This window comes from Sus scrofa, chromosome 1, assembly GCF_000003025.6.
Source record: "Sus scrofa isolate TJ Tabasco breed Duroc chromosome 1, Sscrofa11.1, whole genome shotgun sequence".
Classification (NCBI taxonomy): Eukaryota; Metazoa; Chordata; class Mammalia; order Artiodactyla; family Suidae; genus Sus; species Sus scrofa.
Window position 1 is genome coordinate 27,620,913 of NC_010443.5, and position 25,299 is coordinate 27,646,211.

Here is a 25,299-nt window from a genome sequence, read left to right on the forward strand (position 1 = left end):
ACTGGGAGTTCCCGTTGTGGCACAGTGGTTAACGAATCCGACTAGGAACCATGAGGTTGCAGGTTCAATCCCTGGCCTTGCTCAGTGGGTTAAGGATCTGGTGTAAGCTGTGGTGTGGGTCACAGACATGCCTTGGATCCACCGTTGCTGTGGCTCTGGTATAGGCCAGTGGCTACAGCTCCAATTCGACCCCTAGCCTGGGAACCTCCATATGCTGTGGAAGCGGCTCAAGAAAAGGCAAAAAGACAAAAAAAAAAAAAAAAAAAAAAAAAAAAAAAGACACTGTGGTCACTGAACAAATATGCTTTATGCCACCCTTAAAATATTAAAATTGTATCATTCTCCAGTGAAAATAAATTAATATTGAAAATAGCATTGTTTTATAATCACCCAACACTGGAATAAACCCAGAAATTTTGCAACAGTGGCTTCCTACCTCCTACCATCTCAACAAAGGTGCCCTTGTTGTGTATTTAAAGATACAGCCACATGCTTTGTAGAGTGGCTTTGACTAAGTCCCAGGCAGAGAGTATTGGGATGTAAAATACAAGTAGGTGAAAAGAAAGTGTTAAAATGAATAGAGCTGTTTTTACTTCAGGAGACCTTCAGGAGGGCAAATGCCTTTGAATAGAAAAGCCCCATAATCTTATAATCCAATGAAACATCATAGGAAAGAACACTAGTTTGGCATTTCTGATTGACTTCTCGGTGGTCCAGCTGTACCTAAAATAGCTTTGAGAATGTTATCCCATGTATTTACGAACCAATCAGGTTCAACATTGGCCTGCTATTCGCTGAGCATAGAGGGAAAAATCGGTCCCAATCATCCACCAGCTTGTGCAACACAAACCTAAACTGTATATGTGATTAGAACCACGTGTCATTGTGAAGGGGGTGGGGGACTCATTTAAGAAGATTCCGGGCGAGAGGAGGGGCACAGAATATCAGAAGGAAGGAATAAAAGGCTGTTGTAAATCTAGCAACTGCTTCAGAAATAGAAGCTGGTATATGGCATTTAGACACCTGTGGAGTCGTATTCCAAACTAGCTGGGAGCTGTGTAGTGACTTTTGCTGTATGGAGCACGGTGTTTTCTGTTTCTGATGTATCTATCTGGAAATACCTTCCTGGAACAATTTGCATTATTGCGATTATTTTTAAAACAAACAGCTTTGGTTATGTGGCTTGCCCTCTTTTTGTTTGTAAACAGAAAGGAAGAACAAGGTGTTTTTCCAGCAAGCTGTACACAGCCTGGCTTTGGGCTCTAAGGGAACATGGGTACTTCTTATTTTAGTAGTTTCAGGGCAAGTTTCTTCCTCCGTGCCTGTGAGGAAACCAGGTATTACTACGTCCAGCAAAAATTTTGAGACACGAGATTTTTATTATAACTTTGATTCCTTTATTGCAATATTGCAGGAACAGCCTTTTTTTTTTTAACACAAAGATTTAATACCTTTAACGATGGAAATGTAGCTATTTTGTTTTATGATAAAAGGCAAAATGGTCCATTTGTGGTGTTTTGGGAAGTTTGCCAAGCCTCTTTCAGCATTGTAATTCTTCCTCAGTTGGCTGTATGGAATTTACATGAGTTTTAAAGCAAGGGCTTAGAACACAGATACGAAAGGTGAAAGGTTTTAGAGATGAGGTTTGGGGTGACCTAAGTATACTTATCCACAAGTTCATCTTTATGAGATGTTATTCTTTTAGTATGAGAGCCCCCTAGAATCTTGATACCCCTAGGTCAGGCAAGACTAAAGGAAGCTGTATTTATGAAAACACATACTGGTTGTTAAGTGTCTACTTGGAAACTAATACTTCATATCTCTTTTAAGGAGATTATTGTTGCATGAGAAACGTTTTTGCATAGCAGTTGCAAATTTTAAAAGCTTGTGGGCTTGCTATTGACATCAAGTGTATTCTTACCTGTATAATTTAAAATTAAGGCCTTTGGTGTTCTGGTTGATTGCTGACCCTTGGAGTAGATGCGCTAGTCCTTTTCAGTGTGGACATTTACTGAATGAAAATGACCAAACCTCAGGCTGCTCACCATGATTATATAATTGGACATTTCTGGTAGTCACTGCCTTGCTCTACATTGATTTCAGAACTGTGTGGGGAAATTGTATAACTTTTGTTAGAGTTGGCTCTAGTTAACAAATGGGACCAATAACTTTATAAAGTTTAGTACCTCAAGCCTTCATACACACTTTATCTTCTCCAGAAAAAGCTGTTGTATTCTACCACCACCCCATCCACATATCTACATATTGTAGTTTCTTCTAATTGAAATTGTGGGATGGATTTCTTTTTCCGTACTTTCTAAACCATTTAATGTTAAGACTTCCAGACTGCTTAGTTCTTATATTGGTAAGAAGGATTTATTTGATGCTTTGAAGTTGACCTGTATTGGATTCTCAGTGACAGATCATTAGTAGAAATAGAGGGAGATTTAATAGGTCTGTTATCAGATGTCTTGACCCCAGTTTATGAATATTATCTTTCTTTTTCTTTTCTTTTTACGGCTGCACCTGTGGCATATGGAAGTTCCTGCACCGGGGGTTGAATCAGAGTGGCAGCTGTTGGCCTGTGCCACAGCCACAGCAACATGGGATCCAAGCTGCAACAGTGACCCGCCTCAGCTTATGGCAATGCTGGATCCTTAAGCCACTGTGCAAGGCCAGGGATTGAACCTGCATCCTCTTGGACACTATGTCAGGGTCTTAACCCACTGAGCCACAGGAGGAACTCCGATGAATGTTATCTTAATAGAACCTTGCAATATTGGGAAATGGTTTGAGTAAATGGTATTTAGCCTCATCGGTGGAGGTAATGATCACTGACACATAGTAGAGCTTTGACTGGCATGCTTTCATTCGAGCAGGTGGATTTTGGTGTGGGAATGGCGTGTCTGCATCTCTCTGGGGCCCCTGCCCAAGGTGGTTAACTTTCTATGTCAACCTGAGTGGGCTGCAGTGCCCAGCTTTGGGTCAAATGCTAGATTAGATGTTGCTCTGAAGAGATTTTGTCGTGACTCTAAATGATTAGCATTTACAGTCCGTTGACTTTAAAAGAGATGACCCTTGACTTCATCCAAAACTGAAGCCCTTCAGAGCAAAAACTGAGGATTCCCAAAGAGGGATTTAGCCTCAAGCTATGACATAGAAATCATGCCTGAGTTTTCAGCCTGCTGGTCTGCCCTTCAGTTTTGGACTTACCAGCCTGTGTATTCACAGCAGCTATTTTTCCTTAAAAGAGATCTTTTTTGTACCTAGAATTTATATATATTTTCTCCAGGGACATTGGACCAAAAATGCTATTGGTTCTGTGTCTCTGAAGAACCCTGACTTGATACATTGACCCTCAGAAAGAAAATCCAGGGTTTCCCTCCCAATTACGTGAAAACATTTAAATTACTTTAGAGATAAAATTTTAATTTATTAAGGCAAAAGAAGGATGGGAAACCGTCCCAAATTTAAAAATAAATCTTAATTGATGGCCTTTTTGGTTTTTTTTGAGGGCCACACCCATGGTATATGGAAGTTCCCGGGCTAGGGGTGGATTTGGAGCTGCAGCTGCTGGCCTACACCACAGCCACAGCAACACTGAATCCAGGCCGCATCTGTGACCTACACTGCAGCTTGTGGCAATGTTGGATTCTTAACCCACTGAGCGAGGCCAGGGATCAAACCCAAGTCCTCATGTGTACTAATTGGGTTCTTAACCCACTGAGCCACAACAGAAACTCTGGTGTCAGTGGTAATTTTAGGGAGATTTAGGATGAAGAATTGGGCAAGAGCAGTAAAGCAGCAAGGATAGGATTGGGGGAAGTTCGGGAGAGTCTGAAACAGTGTTCTTGACCTGTCCAATTCCTTACTGGCCCAAAGGCTTAGGACTGTTTCTTTTTAAAATGCCCATAAAATAATAAACTGAATTGGCTTACTATTTTTTAAGTATTGCTTTTCTCTCACAAACCTTTAGATCTCATCTTTTAAGTCACATAGCCGTGGTGATCCATCCATAATAAATTGTGCTGTTAACGGAAAATCTGTGTCGTATTCACCTTCAACCCCCCCCTTCCCCAGAGTGTTTTTTTGGTGTTTTTGTTTTGCCATTTCTTCGGCTGCTCCCATGGCATATGGAGGTTCCCAGGCTAGGGGTCGAATCGGAGCTGCAGCCACTGGCCTACACCAGAGCCACAGCAACTCAGGATCCGAGCCGCGTCTGCGACCTACACCACAGCTCATGGCAACACCGGATCCTTAACCCACTGAGCAAGGCCAGGGATCGAACCCACAACCTCATGGTTCCTAGTCAGATTCGTTAACCACTGAGCCCCAGTGGGAATCCACCAGAGTTTTTCCTGTAGTAGGTTTTCATTAGGCTGTGGGTGGGTGAGAGAGGAGGGCAGGCTGCAGGCTGCAGGTGTAGAAATCCTAGCTAGCTGGTCCTTCTATCCGAACATTCCCAAGTGAGGCTCCCATTGTTTTCATTATTTAGCGTTAAGCCTGAAGCCTCTGGGGGGCATCAGCTGAATGAGTAGAACAGTACAACTGCAGAGCTGCCCACAGAGAAGCCCTGTGGTGGGTAAGGCAGGACTGCGATCCGGTGACTGCAGGGAAGAGGGCTGTCTGAATCTCTTTGGCTTTTTCTCTCTACCTGACTGTTTTCCTCTAGGGATGTAACTCCAGTCTCCTTTTGTGTCGGGTTGTGGAATCGCAGGATTAGAAGAGACTCTGGAGTCTAAAAATCCATCCCGCACAGAACGTGTTAATCCAGCGCGTCATCCCAGACAGCGTTCGTGCTCGCTGTCCTCGGGGGAAAGCGCGGCTCATCACATTCCCGTAACTTCCGTCACCAGACCTCGGTCTGTCTTCCCGAACTACACTAAAAGTTACGCTGTAATTCCCTCATTGTGCTCCTCCGGAGTCTTAATTCTCTCCAGAGAAAAATACTTTCTTCCAAATGATCCTCCTGTGAGGGGTCCTAGTGGCCCTCCTATCCGAATGTCTTCTAACTCATCATCCCATTTGGAATAGCTGGCTCAGGCCATGTGATCTGAGGACCAGAAAATAAAAAAAGGCTTGTTCTCTGACTCAGCCTGCTGGCTGCTGCTGATCCCGCCCCTGATGCGGCCCGGATTTTTACCGCCTCACGACACTGAGCAAGGTGAGCTTACTGTCCACGGGCCTGCCTTCCCTGCGTCTGCTGAAGCTTGGGTAGGCCTTCATGTTGTACCCATGCAGTTGCGTTTCTTTAATAGAAGAGGAGTTCTCATTGCTACGAAATTCATCCTTTTAACTGTAGTGCAATTCCATCTGTGGGGATAATTTCGATCCTGCTTCTAGCCGTGTCTCAGCTTTTATTTATCTATAGGTCTGCAGCCCTTGTTCTCATCTGAACTTTTAATAACATTAACCACCTTTTGGTCTCATTGTCCACCTCTCCAGCCTTCACCTGGACTTTGCAGGACCTCCGTATCCATGCTCACTCCCCTGAAATAGGTCTTCCGTTGAACGTGAGGAAGAATGCCTGTTCCTTAAAAAAAAAAAATTCTCTGCGAGTCTTTGTCTTCTGTCTCACCAGCCACTTGAGATCCCTTTTCTCTACCTGGACAGAGTTGTTAACGTGACTCGTTTTTCTTTCTCAAGTCTCACTCCTCTTTTCCAGCTCATCCCACAACAGCTGCCAGACTGGCCTGTCTGGATCACACGTTTAGTCATCAGCACCCTCCCCCCACCGCCCCCAGTGGCTCCCTTTGTCTCTGTTTGATGGGAGAACATTGCAGGATTTGGGTGCTGCCCACCCTCCACTGTCATCCACCAAAGCACCTCATGCAGCATCCTTGACATTGGACCTCTCCTAAAGCAAGGCAAGGAACCAGTTTCTTAGTTTTCATACCTTCCTAATGGCGTGGCTCAGACGTTAAACTCAGAACTGCTCACAGACCAGTGAGAAACTGAGTAACTTTGAGAGCATTGCCCTGGGCATCCGCTGCTGTCTTCCGCTGAACCCGTCATTTCTTTGCCTCATTTTGAATCTGTGAAATTGGATGTCTAACCTAAGAAGGGTGTCACTCTTAGGGGAAAGACCTTCTGTGCACATTTTAACTTCTGTCAAGGAATTGAGAGGTCCGTGTAATGAAGTATTAACTGAGAATAAGGCACAGGAGGGCCTCAAGGCATTCTAACCTATTTTACTGGGTTAAAGTTTAAAGTGGCCTTTTGTAATATTTGCAGCCTAGCTAGTGATGCCCAATGTTTAAGAAAGAGTTTGAAAGAAAACTTAGTATCCATACCTTATGTTTCGATAAATGAACCCTCAGGGTTTTAAATTTGTTTATGGCAGGGCAAACCTGGGAAAGTGGAATCTGCTAGTGCCACAAACTGTTTACTGTGCAACAAAGATTTATAGAAATGTTATAAAAGGCACAGCAGGGACCTGGTGCTTCTTGGTTGATGGCACGTCCCTACGAGGGTAATATTTACTGTTTTTCTTATATGCCTGTTAACAAAAGATCATACAGAAGATCAAAGCAAACCTGCTTCTTTGTCTTTCAAAGGGTCAGCCTTTGTGCAGTATTTCTTTGTCCAACAGGCTCTGCAAAATGCCTCAAGATGGCAGAGTGTTGAGCCTTTATTGCCACCAAAGCCGTGAGGAACTGGCATCACTCTAGGAAACTGTAAGGAGCCTTTTAACTTCAAGGATGGGGACGGCAGAGAACCAACTAGGATCCTTTGTTCCCTAGGGATTGTTTGATTTCATATCAACTTATGCTGGCTTTGTTATTTTCAAACCGTGTAAGGGTTTTTGTTGTTGTTGTTGTTTAAAAATTACATTAAAATGTGGCTTTCTGAGGGGTTCCTGGTGTGGCATAGCAGGTTAAGGATCCAGTGTTGTCTCTACAGTGTCTTGAGTTGCAGCTGAGGCATGGGTTCGATCCCTGGCCCAGCACAGTGGGTTAAGGATCTGGTGTTGCTGCAGCTGTGGCTCGGATTTGATCCCTCTTGTAGAAACTCCCATATGCTGTGGGTGTTGCCAAAATTAATAATAGTAATAATAGTAATAGTAATTGTGGTTTTCTGAAACTCCTGCTGGAAATGAATTGCGGCTTACTTTGGGGAGATGCACTAAGTATTTAAAAGATTGCCGAAGCCCGGTAGTTTTGAAGAGTTAATCATCTTCTCTGATACCAAAATGTGGAAAAGCATTTTGGTACGTCTGGGACCCCCCTGTAAAGTAACTAACTTATATGTATGCAGAACTGTAACTTACCAGTGAGTGGCCCTTCAATCCGGCAGTAATCATTTGCTGGCAACAGCAGTCCTTTCCCATTTCAGTAATGTTTTTGTAAAGCTCACTAAGCTTTTACAGAGGAAAATCTAGGTATACTTTCTCATGGCAGATTTCTCTTTGCAAGAGGATATTCTTAGATTCATTATGCTATTTTCCAATTTTAGGGTCATAGTGAAAGCTTGGGAAGCATACATGTGAACAGAAGCCTGAAGGCGTGTGCATGTGCCTACATGTGTTTAGTCTTTTACATAACATCGTGACAGCTAGGGCCAAGTCATGAGCTGACTTCCCTGCAGATCAGCAAGTTTAATTCTGTTTCATGCTCATGGGTTGGAGCTAGGTCAGAGGTGCCAGACAGCCAGGGTAGAAGGACAGACAGACATACCTTCACTGTGTCCTGAGGGAGTAGGGTGGGAGGTGTGAGCAGGGTGGGAACAGCAGCTGCTCAAGTGCCCTGTTGGCCTGTTTGGCTCATAGTGCTGATGGGTGGTACTGTTGTTGGATGGTGAGGACGTTTTGTGATGATTCTGCAAAATTTTTTTCTCTGTACAAAGCCCATCTGGTTGTAAAATCTACCCTTTTGCGCTGGGTAGTGTCTCATTTCTCTCGTTTGCGCAAAATCTCCATTACAGCATTATCTATTATTTTTCACAATTTAAACAGAACAGTTGCACTGACTCTTGGACATCTACAGGCCCCAATTCCCGTGGGAACCAAACTAAGATTCGGCATCTGCAGGCGACATGCAAGGACAATCGTGCCACATTGAATTGAAAACACTTACTAGGGCCGAGGACCAGCTAAGGAGTTCAGAGTAGTAGTCCTTTCCTTTCTGGGGATATTTAAAGTCTCATTATCCCTTCTTTCCACATTTGCTTTTATTTGTGGTCAGAGTGTAAAAAGGAGGTGGCTGTAGCTCTGACTTCTGTCCCTGCAGGGGTCAAGCCACAGTATTCCATTAAAGGCTGCGTTTGAGCAGTTAGGACTCTAGTCTCAAATGTATGTATATGTCCTAAATGAGGGCAGAAAACGTGTACTTCATGAGTAGGAAAAAAAAAATCCTTTATTATGATTATTTGATCTTGAGCTGTTTGCTTTCCCGTGACTGGTCACAGCTGTGACCGAGACGCAGCTGGCTGGCGTTGGGAGTCTGGATTTGCAGAGAAGTAGGATGAAAGCATTTTGGCTTTAGAGGAAGTGGGCCTGGGTTTCATCCTGACCTAGTGATTTAACTAGCTGTGTGACGTAAACCTCTCTGAGCCTCAGTTTCCTGCCCTGTCCGGTGGTGAAACTCCTCTTTCCCTCAGGGCCATGGTAACTAACAAAGGTAGCGTCTCTAATGCACCTAGCACAGTGTCAGACCGCAAGTTGAACATGTTCCCTGATGATGGGCTATTATTATATTCCTTGACTTGAGCCTGCATGGCCACATGCCTTGATTGTGTACCTCCTTTGGTGAGTTCTCCTTACCCCTGTAAGTGGTTTTAAGTATATAATTTCTTTTCTTTTAAAAACAAAACGGAACAGCCATTTGGTGCTTTCACATTTTTGATACAAATCAACATCCTCTGGGAGACCCCTTAGAGCATGAAAAATGCCCTCTTTGTGACCGAGGGGTATTCCACCAAAATTAGCAGAAAAGGAAGACCACTGATCAGCTGGCCTGGGTAGTAGAGCAGGGCTCAGTTCTGGTCCTTTAAGTCTCCAGAGGCTGTCCTGTGATCTCTTTTCCAGTACCTTCATTCTGCTGGGTGCCTGGAGTGCAGGCACAGACCCCAAGGAGGATGCCTTCCTGTAACCTGTAATCTTGTCTGGACCACTTAAACACTAGGCAGTATATGCTTGGCTGTTGCATTTCTCCCATGGAGTGATTGAGGCCATCCTTGAATGGAGCAAACTGGGCCTCATCTGCAGGGGTTATCTGAATTTGAGCACCCACTTTGCTTTTCAAAACCTACTCTTAGGAAGGTTTTTCGTTACCTTCCTACGATACCTACCTCTTTAATATTGTCATTTCATTTTTTTTTTTTTTTTTAAGAAAGTAGAAGGAAAAAAAAAAATCCCTTTTTCTTTAGCATTACCGCTTTCAGCAGTGCTTTCATTAAACTCAGTGGAGATGATTGGAAGCTGTTAGCTTTATTTGGGTGAGGACTGTTCCTGAGTAAAATCTGTCATTTGCCCAAGACACTGATTTTTATTTTCTCTGCTAAGAGGTAGTTTCAGCTATACTCTGTGTGTGTGTGTGTGTGTGCGCGCGTGTGTGTCTTATAGATATGAGCCTGATACTCTCGAAATAAAGAAACTAAAGTAGATTTGAAAATGTTTTCACAAATACGTTAACGATATTGGCTTATAGTTTTTGGTGATCTGATTAAAGAAAAATACACAGGAAATAAAAAATGTATTAGCTCAGAAAAAAGTTCCCCAGTTACAGAAAATCATGGAAGTACATTAACCAATTTGTATCCCCGCTTTCTTTGAAGGCACAGGTCCTCCCTTTCCTTTCCTCTCCACATCTTGCCCTCCCTGTAGAAGCTGGAGAAAGAAGGAACAAGAATTCTAAATCATGTAGGCCAAGCATTTATCAAGAGAAGCACTGGAGTAGGAAGGAGGGGATCTAAATTTTTCTTTTCGACTTGGCTACCAACTAACATGGGACAAGGAACTTGGCCTCGTGGGCCTCAGCTTCCTCGCATGTAGAATGACACTGATTCAGATGCTTTCTCAGACCCATTCAGTGCTGTTTCCGTTCTTATTCCAAATGTCTTGTTACCAGTTAACATGGTTTTTTTTTTTTTTTTTTTTTTTAGGGCTACACCTGTGCCATATGAAGGTTCCCAGGCTAGGGGTCGAATCGGAGCTGTAGCCTCTGGCCTATGCCCCAGCCACAGCAATGCCAGATCTGAGCTGCATCTGTGACCTACACCACGGTTCACGACAACGCCAGATCCTTCACCCACTGAGTGAGGCCAGGTATCGAACCTGCATCCTCATGGATACTGATCAGATTTGTTTCTGCTGAGCCACAACTGCAATTCCTAACATGATTTTAAATAAACTCCATATCTGGTACTTCCTGCATTTCTCTAAGCCGCAAACCTAAACACAGCAATTTAATTTCCCAGCTCTTGGAGGGAAAGATTGCTAGAGATTTTATCTATTTTTTTTCCAGCATGGACTTGGTAACCATTTAGTACATTTCCGGTACTAGGTGGGGCAATATAAGTAGATAACAAGCAGAAGTATTCCTTGATGGAGCTGACAGTTGAACTGGAAGCACCTTAAGTAGTTACAAAGCAAAAATGAACAAGATATGATCGTGTATTATAAAATATAATTAAAGCAGCTGATATTTATTAAGCCACTTAATTGCTAGCACCACACTCGTTTAATCCTCGTCCCTAATCCTATAAGAGAACTGATGTCATCACCCCAGTTTTACTGGGAGAAAACTGAGGCACCGAGGGGATGGTTAGGTGTCTGAAATTACTCTCCCACACAGAGGATTTAGAGAGGATGTTTTCCTTGCTGTAGAGTCCCTGGGTCGCCTCTTGGATAAGTAGGTTTAAGGATGGCGAAAAAGTAAGAGAGTGGTCTGGGAGTGGAAAGATTGCTTTGGACTTTCTAAGCAGACTTGAGTTTGATTAAAAGGCAAAACCAGAACAAAGATTATTTTCTTAATTTGGAGGTGGGTGCTTTTTAGTGTCCTTTTATCATATATATATATATATATATATATATATTTTTTTTTTTTTTTTTTCACGCAGCCTGAATTTTAGGCAGCCTAGAAATGGAGACTCTTAAAGAGAGCTTATTTCAGGAGAAAACAATAATCACATGATTGTGTGCTTTGGAGAAAACAGTCCAAAAAAGAACTAAAATGAGGTCAAGTGCTGAGAATTGCTCAGCCCTGCCGGTAGTGACTTGCCCTTTTTTCCCATTGGAGGGCTGATCAAAGTGTCTCATTTGCGTCCTTTCAGCTGGACTTGAAGAAGGGGTACCCCAAATTGTGGTCTGTGACAACAGGTGCAGGTCTCCCCTGTCTATCCTCACTGAAGGGTCTCGGGTACATGGCCAGGCTGGTCCCCGTGATAGATGCTTCCAAGCCCAAGTTTTACAGTCCGAGTTGATGCAGCACGCAGCTCTGGGGTACCAGCCAGGCCTTCATTCATCCAGGATCTCGCCAACATTGTTATGATGAAACACCTGGCTCCCCAAAGAAGGAAAAAGCCCTCTTGCTCTGAGCCCCTTTCTCCCAGCTGGGGAGCCAGCCCGTGTGAGAGCAAAATTCTGTTTCTCCTCCCATCCTGCTGCTTCTGCCGCTGAGAGGAAGAGGGAGCTGCCCGCGTCTGTGCCGCCTGGCCTCGCACTGTAACCCTCTGCTGGCCACTTCCCAGGACCTGCATCCCGGCTGGCTGGCTGCTGTGGCTGCAGCGCGGAGATGGAGCCGCTCCCAGCACTCCTTGACTAGGAATGTCAGGGTTGTCAGGGCGACGGTAACGGCAGCAGCACATCCTATTTCCCCCTTGTGCTGAATATTTTACCGAGCGGTGTTGGGAAGAAGATTGGAAAAAGGTGGCCGGAGCAGGAGGGAGAAGCTGGGATCTGAGCAGGTTAGGCAGAGGAGGGACGCATCTGACACTGCATGCCTTTCTAGGGCTTTTCTGGAAGGAGTGGGCGGGAGTGTGAGAGTGTGTGCGTGTATGTGTGTGTGCGTGAAAGAGAGCTTGAGCCGCACATGTGCCTGTGGGGAGTAAGTGGGAGGGGGCTGGCCGGGGAGGGGGTGCTGCTAGGTGAGGGGAACTGTAGGGCCTCAGTTGCCAAGAGGCTGGTAGTATCTGTCAGCTGTTTGCACACTGTTTACCCATAGGGGATCTATTACAAGTGCTCAAATGAACCGGCAGCTTAGAAACTAGCAGCTTCCTGGGAGCTGCAATTACATAAGCATATACTTTTGATATAATCATAATTAAAAAACAAGTAGCAGCAGTATGCCTGGATCAGCCACAGCTCTCCGACAAGAGAGACTGAAGAAGACCAATGCGAGGCCGGTCCCCCTGGGTTTATTCACCATTAATGAGGAAGATGAACAGCAAAAGAATGGAAATTCCAGAAGACCGAAAGGTATGCATTAGCCCTACCCTTTGGTCAGAGCCGGATCCAGCGCCAGCCCCCGTTTCCCACGCTGCCAATAGTGCATTTTACCTACGCCCCTCGGGTGCACACTGTGGAATGCTTGTGACCTCCTAGGGCCTTTTGCTGGTGCTATTTACACACCCTGTAGGGGATGTGTATGCATGAAATGGGGAACGGATTTTGCAGATTTGGTAGGTTTCAGATCAGCTGCCTTTTTGACCCAAGCTGCTCTTGGCCTAGAGAGCTTGAATTTTCACAAGTTCTCTTAAGTGGTTACCAATGACTGTCCTCAGAGGAGGAGGGAATATGCGTTATCAAGGCTTAAAGGAATAACTGCGCCCCCCCCCCCATCTTCCATAGGTGCAGTGTGTGATCTCTGTTCCCTGGGGCGAACTTCTCCTTGAAAGGGATGAGTTGGATAAAGTGACCCGAGGGTGCAGCCTTTCCAGGGGCAAAGAGTCAGAATACGCCTTCCTTTTCTATTCTGAAATGCTGAGAAAGGAGGAAGAGAAACACTTGACTATAGGAGGACTGTAGGGGGCAAAGCTCGGGAGTCGGGAGGGGATGTTAAATCTTCTGATGACAACTCCACTGCATCTGAATAGAGGTTGAAATGCACCAGGTACAGAAAGGATGAAATGGAGCACAGCTTGCCTGGCTCTTCCGGCCGCCCCCCACCATGCACAGCATCATCTCGTGGCCCCCCTCTCAGGGCTGCTATTATCAGTCAGACAGCAGCATTAAGCCTTTCTGAAGAAGGGCATAGGCTTGCATTTTAAGTTTTGCAGTATCCTAACTCTTGCAGTCCCTCTTCCCAAATACGTATGAGCTGTTCTTAAGCTGTTAGGTCATCAGTTTTGTCATTTCCAACTTGCTGATGACATTTTAGATTGCATTCGAATTCTTTTGTCACGGAGACATCCATTTCCTCAGTGTGGCACAGAGCAGTAGCATGGCAAAGTAGCGAGCAAATATTTGAGCAGTGGTAGAATAAGTGTTTAAATAGAATCTGGTGTCTGAAGGCTACTGGCTCTCTTTCTCCTGGTTCTGGAATGAGTCTGTTTGCTTTTGTTAAATATAATTGAAACTATTTTAAATCCAAAAGTTGATTTTTTAAATTTCATTTGTAAAAGATCGTATCCAGGGAAGTTCCAAGAAGTAGTCTTATTACTGTACCTCATTTTTATTTTACTATCAGATCTCACTTCTGAGGACCAACTGACCTCAAAAGTCTGATGATACTGTGACTGGAAGGTGACTTAGGTGATTCTCTTTGTCAGTGCATTAGATATTGAACCAGGATGTTCTCTTGATGAAAACTCAATACTTTAAATTGTTAGTAGCAAATAATCGGGACTCCTAGGAGTTGGTAACTTTTAACATGTATTTTAAAAATTGTGGCCAATGTTTTGGAAATGTTCTTGAGTTGTGGCACTTTTTCCCTTGGGTGTCCCCAAACAGTCGCTTAGGATAGCCATCCAGTTGTCCTTAGTAATTTTCTTGAATTCCTCCTTCTGTCTTTCTCCTGTTCTGTTTTGTTTTCAGTTGCCTCAAGTATTTTATTTGAAAGGAAAAGGGGTGGGGAAGTAGATGCTTCTAAAAATCTGTTTTTGGCAGTTTATGCAGCTCTTTGGATAATAGAGACTTAGATCCCAGAGTTTCCGATCCCCTACTATTGTTCTTCTACCTTTTTCCACCCCAAGCATTGGGGCGGGGTAGGGGGAGAAAGAGTAGAGGGAAAAAAATCCTGTGCTGATAAGGATGTCCAGACTTTCTTTATATCCCCAAATATATCTAATTTATGTACACATTCAGTAAAATAAGCAGATAAACCACATTGGGATATGACTGTTGGCTTTGATTCTGAATTTCTCATCAGGCCTGTAGGAGCAACAGGAATGTTCACGTTCGAGTCTAGCTTTGTCCATCAGTAGGGCAGTGATGGAAATATCCTGTGTTTGCACTGTCCAGTAGGATAATCATTATCCACATGTGGCTAGGTGCACTTGATATATGACTATTACAACTGGCAAACTGATCTTTTAAAATTATTTTTAGTTAAATTTAAATGTAGTCACATGTGGCTACTGGCTTATTTATTGGACAACCAAGTAGTCCATAGAGCTGTGACTTTATGAATTTGTGTCCTCTCTGCTTTATCCATCCTTTATTGCTTTCTCGTATGAGATATGGTCAGGTCCTGAAATAATGTGGGTATTAAGAAAGATGTCATGGAGCAGACAGCCTGTTCTCTGCAAGGGAGCGCGTTAACCTGGCCTTACAGACAATTTCATTTTTCCTTTTCCACTTAAATGTTATTGCCTGCTCTGTGCATTATTCTTCTTACCGGTCACTTGTTGCCTGTACCATCTTTTGCAACTTGTAATGAACTCCTGTTTTCTAAATTATTTCCAAAGCATCACAGCAGGATGACATACAGGTTGTCTTTTGTGTCTACTAAGATAAGCAATCAAAAACTTTTTCTTCTACTTACTCCATGGTCTAATCAGCCGACTGTGTCCCAACCTGGCTTTCGTAAAGAAGCTTGCCATCTAAATTGAATGAGCTAAAAGCTTCTATCCGGGCTTACTCTGGATTAATGACAGTAGCATCATTCCAGGTGCTCTTCTGTTAGGTAACCATCATAATGAACTCAGTGGGAATGGACATGTCAGTTACCATCTGGACTCCCAGTGGTGGCTTCACAATTACCCGATGGAGTCAGACAGTAGTTTGGTTAGCTGATAGACTACATTTGGTTATTGCGTAGACTACAACTTTTTTTTTTTTTTTTTTTTTTGCCTTTTTGCCATTTCTTGGGCCGCTCCCACAGCATATGGAGGTTCCTAGGCTAGGGGTCTAATTGGAGCTGTAGCCTCCAGCCTACACCAGAGCCACAGCAATGCAGGATCCGAGCCGTGTCTGTGACCTACACCACAGCTCATGGCAACGCCAGATCCTTAACCCACTGAGCGAAGTCAGGGATCAAACCCGCAACCTCATGGTTCCTAGTTGGATTCCTTAACCACTGTGCCACGCCGGAAACTCCCTATCAACTCTTTTTTTAAGGAGTTCTTTCTCATGTTAGTCAATAGCAATGTGAATGTTTTACATACCTGTTTTTTTTTTGTTTTGTTTTGTTTTTTAATGGCTGCCCCCATGCATATGGAAGTTCTCAGGCCAGTGAGTGAATCTGCATACCTGGCTCTTGTTGATGTGTATAACACTTAGATAGTAATTGGGAGTGAGCTGGGCTTATGCTGTTCCTCTTATACCTTAGAACCAAGCCTCAGTATAATGCTGACTGTAGGACTTGCTTGGGAGAGACTGTTGAGGTATTGTAGTGACTGTATGCCCTTGAATAGGTGTCAAGGCCAACCCGAATTTTGCTGAGCACAGTGTGATTATGAACTATGACATTTTCTCCCTAAACCCGTATGTTAAATGCTCCCTCTGTGCAGGTTACTCTGCTGGGCATTGTGGAAATGATGCCAAGATAACTGACAGGGTCCCTGCTCTCAGAAGAGTTTAACCATCTAGGGGAGGAAGACAGGTGTCTACAAATAATGTAAGCGTGTAAACTGAAATCAGAGGAAGGGCTGATAGTGTGAGGAGATTATCTAGGCTTGTGCCCACACCCTTCTCTAGACTGTAAGCTACTTAAGGGCCAGGATTGTTACTCTTCATGGGTACTTTACAAAGTGCAGGGACAGCTATTGAATGCAGGTTAACCTCACATTCACAAATACTTTTCCCTAGCTTTTAAAGGTCTTACCGATGTAGGAGTTCTCAGAAATGTCGACATTAGAGTTGTCCTTCCAACGCAACTACTGTTTTTGTTTTTATTTATTTATTTTTTTTGTCTTTTTGCCGTTTCTAGGGCCACTCCCGCTACATATGGAGGTTCCCAGGCTAGGGGTCTGATTGGAGCTGCAGCCGCCGGCCTTCGCCAGAGCCACAGCAACGCGGGATCCGAGCGTGGTCTGCAACCTACAACATAGCTCACAGCAACGCTGGATCCTTAACCCACTGAGTGAGGCCAGGGATCGAACCCGGAACCTCATGGTTCCTAGTGGGATTCGTTAACCACTGAGCCACCACAAGAACTCCCCAAGGTAACTACTCTGAAAGAGACAGGACTACCTTTGGATGTATCTGACCTAATCTGATCTGACCTGATCTAATCAGATTATTGGCTACTGCTTGCCTTTATCTAAGAGTGTATCAGGGATTCTGCTGTTTTGTTGTTTTCCATCATACTAGTCATCATTTTGTTTGAGGAAAAAAAATGAAGGTATATGTTTACAAGGTTTTATCAGTTGACCACTGTGTTAATACCACAGTCAGTGCCTTCTGCCCCTTTTCTTAGCTAATTGTAGGTTCGATTGTCAAGATATAAGAATTTCTCCTTGAAACCAGGACACAATATTCTGAGTGGTTCTCCCTCCCCTCCCCCCGTTTTGTTAAAATGTGTATTTATGGAGCCCAAGGTGACTTCTTTTTCTGGCTTGTCCACTCTAAAGGTAGAATTTCTGCCAGTTCAGTTTTCCAGATGAAATCTGATCTACCGTTTAGCATGTATATCCCTACTGGAGAGGAAGTGCTCTAGCAACCGTGATGTCCTCTCCGCGTCATGCGGCTTTTTCTTCTCAAGGAGGAGCGTTAAGAAGCACGAATGCCGCTTTGGAATCATTCTCACACATTTCCTCCTTTTCCTCTTTTGTTCTGCAAGACTTGAGCCCTCGTCTATTCCCAGTGTCCTTATTTGTGACATTTCAAGACCAAGCACAAGGTTTCAGCTATGGAATTTGATAGCTAGTGAGGCAAAAGTAGAGTTTGGAAGAACAATAAGATCTCTGAGGAGAAAGTCCTAAAGTCAAATTGATTGGCATAAATTGTATTTGTTAAAGTAACTTTAAACATAATGTTTTATTCAAGGCATTTATATTTTTAAAAGAGGATATTGGGAGTTCCCATTGTGGTTCAGCAGTAATGAACCTGATTAGTATCCATGAGCACGTGATTTTGATCCCTAGCGTTGCTCAGTGGGTTGAGGATCTGGTGTTGCCTGCGGTGTAGGTCACAGCTTCGGCTCAGATCCTACGTTACTGTGGCAGCTGGCAGCTCCAACTCCAATTTGACCCCTAGCCTGGAAACCTCCATATGCTGTGGATGTGGTCCTTAAAAAGATAAACAAATCTCCAAAATCATTTAAAAAAAAAAAAGGGGGGGATATGAGGAACAAGGATCACAACATCTAATGTGTGGCTTTGCACTCATTGCATTCTCCATAAATGTCTGAATGTATGTGTCTTTCAGGCATTCTGTGTCACAATGTGGAAATGAGCATACCATACGTACCACCGTGTACACAGGAACGTGGTTTAACCTATACCTAATAACCACATTTTTGGTACAGTGAGGTACTATATGTAATAGAATTGGTTTGCTATATAAAATTAAACGGCTTAAAAATTGAATGCCTGTTTCAAGAGCTGTGATTGAAGGGGCTGACATTGAGCTAATTGCTGCAACCCTAGGAACCCAAACTAAGTATTTGGTGAGGATGTCCCAGCTGATAAATCTTAGACCTTGTTTATTAGAAGGTTGACTTGAGGATCCACTCCACCAACATCAGCCTGTCTCAGGGAGCAACTTTAATTTTGTTGCTACCAGAGATTTTCCAGGTGACTTGCAGGCACCTGGACCATATTTTTAGCAGAAACGAATACCCTCGCAGCAGCAAAGATAATTTTGAGAGAGTCCATCTGAATTCTTCAGTTTTGTAGGCATCTGGAAAGAGCCCTGTTTATGTCAGATCCCTTGTGTATTAGGTTTATGTTCTAGATTTGACACCTTCAAAAGGCAAATAATACTGCCTTATACCTCAGATCCAGATGCAAAGGCCCAAAGTGAACCACAGGTGGATGTAAGACTTTGTGTTTGAAATGGTTCCCAGAGCACCACAGAATACTTCTGCTGACTGTATCCCCAGCATTGATTTGTTTGTGAAAGAATTCTAATAGATTCCAGATTCCAAAGGCTTTGCTATCCGAGGGACAATGTAGGATGTGAAATGAGAATGGAGCTTAGGAGTACAGACCAAGGAAAATTATTTTCACAGTTTTGATCGAGTGTGAAAGTAGGCAAGTTAGTGTTATTAACCTCATTATTTCGAAGCCTCAGGTTCTCAGCTGTAAAGTGAAATTAATAAAATGATACTGACAGGTGGTGGCGAGGATTAGAGATGACATCAGTATTTAGCACGCTCTCTGGGGAATAATGGGGGCTCATTAAAGGACAGTTTTAAAAATGGTCATTTGTAATCAAATGCCCCACATTTTCTCTGAACGTCTACCAACATGTTCTCCTGGGGGAGCAGCCTAGTGGCAGGACCACCATGCATGTCTCTTCAGACCCCGCATCAGTCTCTCTCTGTCAGAAGAGATTTCTCTAGTCTGATCTCCTACCTGTTACCTTAACCTGATTGTGGAAAATTTCCAGGAGGGCTTCCCCTTCTCTGAGTCCCTTCCCCCCAATAGGAACATCTGACTGGATCCTCATCCTTTGTTTATTCACGTGGGTCAGATGCACTTCAGGTAGATGACTCATCGTGATACCCTGTAATTCTGTCATGTTAAGTGAAGGAAATAAATTACCATTATGTCAGATCGCCTCACTCACGTATTATTTCAGATACAATGAAGGGAGTGTACCTTTTCTTTTTCAGGATTATGGAAAGCCTCTGTTCTGTCTTATCCAGGGAACAGTAGCAGCACTCCTCTACCATTTTGGAAACCAATCAAAAGGAAATTTTTTTCCTTAAAATTTGCAATTTTATTTTTTTTCTTTCTGGGGTGTGTGTGTATGTGTGTTGCTTGATGGAAATGTCCTAGATTTGTGGGCAGGCAGGTTTCTAGCAGTGATTTAGGTTATGGGTGCTCACATTGGGGGCTGCCAACTTTACACGGGCCTTTTTTCTTTTCCTTGTGCTAAATTTCAGCACCAGGACTTGTTCTAAGCTTCTTTTATTTCAGTACTTGTATTTCTCGGTAGTCTTGTTTCTTCCTCTGGTCAATGGGCAGTAAGTGTGGTGAACATTCGGTCCAAGCCTGGTGTTGGATGCTGGGATGCTGATGTCAGTGCATTTGCTGGTGGATCTTTGTATCCTGAGACCAAGCCCTTTCCCCTACCTGGCGTTGCTTCAGCTTCTCCTCCTGCCTCCACTTCACCAAATGTGGTCATTCCTGCTTGTCTTTCAGTTTAAATGTCACTAAGAGGGCCCATGTTGCAGGCTCTCACAGGGTCTAGTACTTGTCCTTTCTTGCTCCAGCCCTTTTAGATTGTTTGTTTAATAGTTTTTACTACTGGTCTCCCCAGTGATATCACACGCTGAGCAGACAGCAAGTGTGACTGGTTCATTCCCATGGGTCCCTAGCACTTAATACAAGGTTGAGTTTATAGTTGAGGGGCCCTAAATACTTATTATATGACTGATTAGAGATTGACACACTGGCATCACTAGCCAGAGAAAATGAGTGAGACTCTCTAGGCCTTGGAACATTCCAGGGTCCAGGATTTGGCTTTGAATCTGGCAGAAGCCTAGAGTTAACCGATGGGTCATCATCGCGCCTGGTGATAGGACAGCGACTTTGTGTTAGACATTGGTCCACTAGCCTTCATGCAGAGATGACTTGTTAGTTTCCTACTAGGATACCTAACAATCACAACGGAGCGAGCCTGCAGATATTAGTGACGTACTTGGACCAAATTCCAGTACTAACCATTCCGGAAGCACCTTCTACCATCTCTTTCCTTGAACTGCCAAAAGCTCACTGTAAAATAAATTAGTTTGTGGTATATGCTCATTATTGCCATATTCGAAGTATTCAAAGCACTTACCTTATTTTGGAACAATCAAAATTCACTACCATGACTAAAAGCATAAATTGCAAGCAGGAGGGGAATGACTGCAGGAAACAAATCTTCACTGACGTAAACCCTCCCCCAGCTCTTTGACAGGTGGTGGTGCCTACTGCTCCTTCCTGCTCCTTGTGGATCAGGAAACACCTCGGAGCCTGAGCCGCTGTTACCTTAGCAGTCGGTCCCACGTGTTCCCCGTCACGTGCCCCGCTAGCCCCCACCCCTTTCACTGCATCTCATTAAGCCACCCTCGGAAATTTCCTTTTATGCCTGTCTTTATAAAACCACCTCTGCATCAGCCTTTTTTTCCCAAGACCCAGAAAAACAGGTTCTTTGTGGGTAGGTGGTTCCTGGTGCCGACCTTTCAGTTGGCAACATGTAAAGATGCAAAGTAGCAACTGAAATGTTTGCATTCCAAACCTCAGCACTCTGAGTTTTTACCCTGGACTTGCTTTGGGATCACTTTTTGTCTTTTTGCCATTTCTTGGGCTGTTCCCGAGGCATATGGAGGTTCCCAGGCTAGGGGTCGAATAGGAGCTGTAGCCGCTGGCCTACGCCAGAGCTGCAGCAACTCGGGATCCAAGCCTCGTCTTTGACCCACACCACACCTCACAGCAACGCCAGATCCTTAACCCACTGAGCAAGGCCAGGGATCAAACCTGAAACCTCATTGTTCCTAGTCGGATTCATTAACCACTGAACCACAAGGGGAGCTCCACTTTTTTTTTTTTTTTTTTTAAGAGTTTATTACCACTGATTCTTCGACAGTACAGTAAATCCTTTTCCTATTTCTTGCACGGTGATGTTCGTTATCTTTAGCTTCCCCTTACCCAGCTAATAGCCTAGAATCCTGTGAGGTTAGCACTAGCAGGAGTTATGAATGGAACTGTAAACTGGCCCCGTGGGCCAGTGCTTCCAATGAGTTGACTTTGTAGCATTCTCTCACAGTCCAAGTGACTTCAAAATCATCTTTACTCCACTGCCACAAGTTGTGCTGGCATGGACTCTGATGCTCTGTGGCTTTCACTCCAGCTCTGTTTAGCTAGCTAGCCAGCCAGCAGTGCAAGTCTATGCTCAGACTTGTTACCACTCCACCTACGAGGCTCATGAACTCGGAAATTCCCCTAGGCACCCACAGACTTCGGATTCAGCAACTACTGGTTTTGTGCCTAGCCCACGCTAGACAGTGTGCTAGGTCTTCCAGATAGGTGAGCTCATCCTCCTGCCTGACAAACAGCCTCACACCTTCCCAACCCATCCGCTTCTGCATGGCCCCTAGGCTCCCGAATGCTCTGGGTTCTTAGGGTGATCGGTACCCTTCCAGCTCACCTGCCCTCTTTTCATACCTGGAGCTCATGAGTAACCATTTCAGCGATGCACTGGCGATGATGCCTGGCCCTTCTCTGCAGGCTCTGAGTATCCCCACACGGCCTCTTCTTTCTACTCTGGGGCTACTGGGTGCTAGGTGAGGGTGCCTGGATCTGTCCCACCTACCTTCCTGTTACCTCCCCATCAGATGAGTCCTTACTGCTGCCAGATGGTCGTCTTAGTCAAATCACCTCGCAGCTGGTATCGTATCCACCCTGCGTCTCCTCCACTCCACCTCCCTTAACATCTAACATTTTCTGCCCCTTTGCTGTGATTATTGAGGATGTATTTATATTAGCTTCTAAATCATAACTGGCTCTTGAATAAAGGGAGAAAATAAGGAGAAAGGCATGTAGCTTGTGTTAATTAGAAACCTCTGGCAGCGGAAAAGAGATGAGGAACGTCTGTTGTCATTTGATGTGAGTTTGACGAAGGAAGAAGGTAAGATTTAAAAGGACTCTTGGCCACCAACATTGGATTTAACAAAATCCTGAGGCTCAGGGGATGATTTCAGCTATGTGGCCAACTCCGTGATTTTCGATGAGGCATTATAAGTGAGAAAAGCAAATCGGATGTTCCAGGCCCCATCTGAGGATTTCTAGGCCATTTCTTGTGGATCGTTACAACTATAGATGCTGCATGAGCAAATTAATACAGTCACTGATCTATGCCTTACTCCTGTGAGAGAAGAAGGTTAATGAATGAGGCCCTACTAATGCAGGTAATGTGTAAAAAAGCAAAGCTTTAATTCAGGGCTTTTAGCGTTTCTTGACTTCCTTTCTTTTGGCAGTACTGTCATAACCATTGCAGGGGAAGTCTACCTAGTCATCCCCAGAGTCTTAAACTTTATTTTTTCCCCAAGATTATTGACTCTAGGTAATAGGAAATTTCTTAGCTGAATACATAGCTATTTCAGTTTTCCTTTAGACTTGACTGAGATGTTTTCATATGAAAGTTAACAATAGGAAGATAATGGAGGAGTTTCCATCATGGTACAGCGGAAACGAATCCATCTAGGAACCATGAGGTTGCAGGTTCGATCCCTGGCCTCGCTCATTGGATTAAGGATCTGGCATTGCTGAGAGCTGTGGTATAGGTCACAGACACGGCTTGGACCCTGAATTGCTGTGGTTTTGGTGTAGGCTGGCAGCTATAGCTCCTATTCGACCCCAGCCTGGGAACTTCCATGTGCCACAGGTGTGGCCCTAAAAAGAAAAAAAAAAAAGGGGAGATAGTGGAGTTCCCTCTGTGGCACAGTGAATTAAGAATCTGACTGCTGTGGCTGGAGTCACTGTGGAGGTATAGGTCTGATCCCAGCCCGGCACAGTGGGTTAAAGGATCCAGCGTTATTGCAGTTGTGGCATCGGTTGTAGCTATGGCTTGGATTCAATCCCTGGCCTAGGAATTTCCATATGCAATGGGTACAGCCATAATAAAAAGAAAAATAACAAAACTATTTTGGGTTATGATTGATAGTTCATTCTAAGTGAGCCTGTGGCATTTAAGAATTACTGGTTTCCACCCATGTGGCCTTGAGATGTAAGAGTTCACTCTTCTAGGATGTCGATTGAAGAAAGCGGGCCTTCCTGTATGAAGCCATAGCAAGGATACTGGATCAACACATAGCTTAGGATCGTTAGGCTGGTAGACTATGTTGGTGCCAAAATTCCAAATGCCTGATCCTGTAATCAGTTAAAAGATTGAGGAAAATTGATTTCCTGATGCCAATGAAGACATCCTTCTTAGAATCACAGTGATGCTTCAGATTTCCAATGATGTGACAGGTCTTTGACAAGGGTGTTCCCTGCTGAAAACCAAATATCCTGAGTGGTAAAATGAGTTAAGTCAGGTTTTAATGTTCTAGAAGGATCTCTGAGATTTAAAATTGGGGGTTGTGGAGTTCGCATTGTGGTTCAGTGGGTTAAGAATCCAACTCATATCTATGAGGATGCGGGTTTGATCCCCAGCCTCGCTCAGTGGGTTGGGGGATCTGGTGTTGCCGTGAGCTGTGGTGTGGGTAGCAGATGTGGGTCAGATCCCACGTTGCTGCTGTGGCACAGGTTCAATCCCCAGCCTGGGAATTTCCGCATGTCATAGGCATGGACCAAAAAAACCCAAAACATGCAAAAACCGTGTGGCTGTGTAAAATGTAATTAAAGATAATTAAGCTGTTATAAAATTTAAAAAGTAGTTTTATCAGCGTAGGTCTATCTACAGTATATAAGTGTCAACATTTCCCCATATTCCTTACTTAGACTGGATTTAGTAAGACACTTTGAATTTTGCCCATTTAATAGGTATGAAATGGCATTTGGTTTTAATTAGCAAAATCAGATCTTGGCTAATGTTTGTTTTGTTTTTTGCTTTTCAATAATGGGAATACTGGCATTGTTGAGGTGTCCCCCCCCCCCCCTCTGAGGGGCAGCGAAACCACTGCATCGGTAATCTGGCTTAAAGGGCATTGTTCTTGGCTGGTGTGCTGAGTCACCGGGAGAGGAAACAGATGGTGCCACCACCCTGCAGAACTGGAGGGAGGCAGTTACCACCTACATTGACAGAGTGGCTGGACGTTAGAGCTGGGTTTCCGATTTCCCCTTTTCCAACAGCGTATCTAGTTTGTAGGCCTGGTCCCTTTGGTTTTCTCTTCTTATTCCTTCTTTCTTTAGGTCATTTAGCATCACTACTATTAGGTTACCAGAGAAAAAAGCAAAGTATGTAAAAGTTAAGCTAGGTTTCTTGATAAAACTACTTATACTAAGCTCTCTTTGAGGATGAAGAATAGAACTGGAGGGGACGGTAGAGGCAGTGTTTGGGGAGAATTTCTGGGGAGAGCCTGTGCTGAAAACATTGCTTAAAATCAGATTTGGTAATTACAGCTTTCCATTATTCATGTAATCCTTGGGTCTGATTAGCATTTGTAAAGTATAAACTCTACAAATGCAGGGTATTAACATGAATAATTAACAGGTAGGGAGTTAGCTGTACGTGACTGTGGGTTTTCCTTTATTATTATGGAGGCTATTTTAGTAACAAGAAGCAGTTTAGGCTTGTAGACTGCTAGTCTGGAGGCTTTACTGATTCTCTCAGCTCAGCCACAGGTCATGATATATTGTATGATTGACTTGTTTTCCTGGAAAAAGAAAGTTACTTTGCTGGGGTAAAAACAATATTCTGTGCTTTCTGTATCAATTATAAGGGTGCAGTCTGAATTTCTGGGAAGAATAATCATATCAACCTAAATGTAATATTATAATTAGAAATTGCTTTGATTATCGCTCTAACTCATTGATTCAGGACCTCTAGACCCCACAATGTATCCCTTTTATAAAATCTTGAGTATTTCCCAGGAGATGTCTGATGAGCTCGCAAACAAGGCTGAGCACTGCTCTACCACTTCCCACTGCACAGTCGTGCTTTCCAAGCTGGCGTTCTCCAGGTCTCTGCTATGAACGTGATATTAATGGGTGTTTCAACAAAAGAGCATTTTAGGAAATAGGTCTTTTCTACAGGACTTGTGAGGGCATTTAATATGCTATTAATCACCAAGAAAAGAATTTAGTAGACTTATTTGACCAAGGAAT

General features: G+C 43.8%; 1 protein-coding gene across 22 annotated transcripts in view; it reads left to right on the forward strand.

Moving 5' to 3' along the window:
- The window catches only part of MAP7 (microtubule associated protein 7), a 176,734-nt gene that overhangs the window by 14,892 nt on the left and 136,543 nt on the right, over positions 1 to 25,299 (forward strand). For 3 of the 22 annotated variants that reach the window (XM_021072521.1, XM_021072553.1, XM_021072632.1), the window contains exon 1: positions 12,065 to 12,415. The exons of 7 other annotated variants lie outside the window; for them this stretch is intronic. In XM_021072521.1, the coding sequence (XP_020928180.1) occupies positions 12,283 to 12,415 (133 nt within the window). In that variant the 5' untranslated portion in view covers positions 12,065 to 12,282. Of the gene's footprint in view, positions 1 to 4,284; positions 5,165 to 11,053; positions 12,416 to 25,299 lie in introns of those variants that run through there. 12 more of the 22 variants (XM_021072642.1, XM_021072582.1, XM_021072524.1 and 9 more) reach the window with 11 other exon arrangements.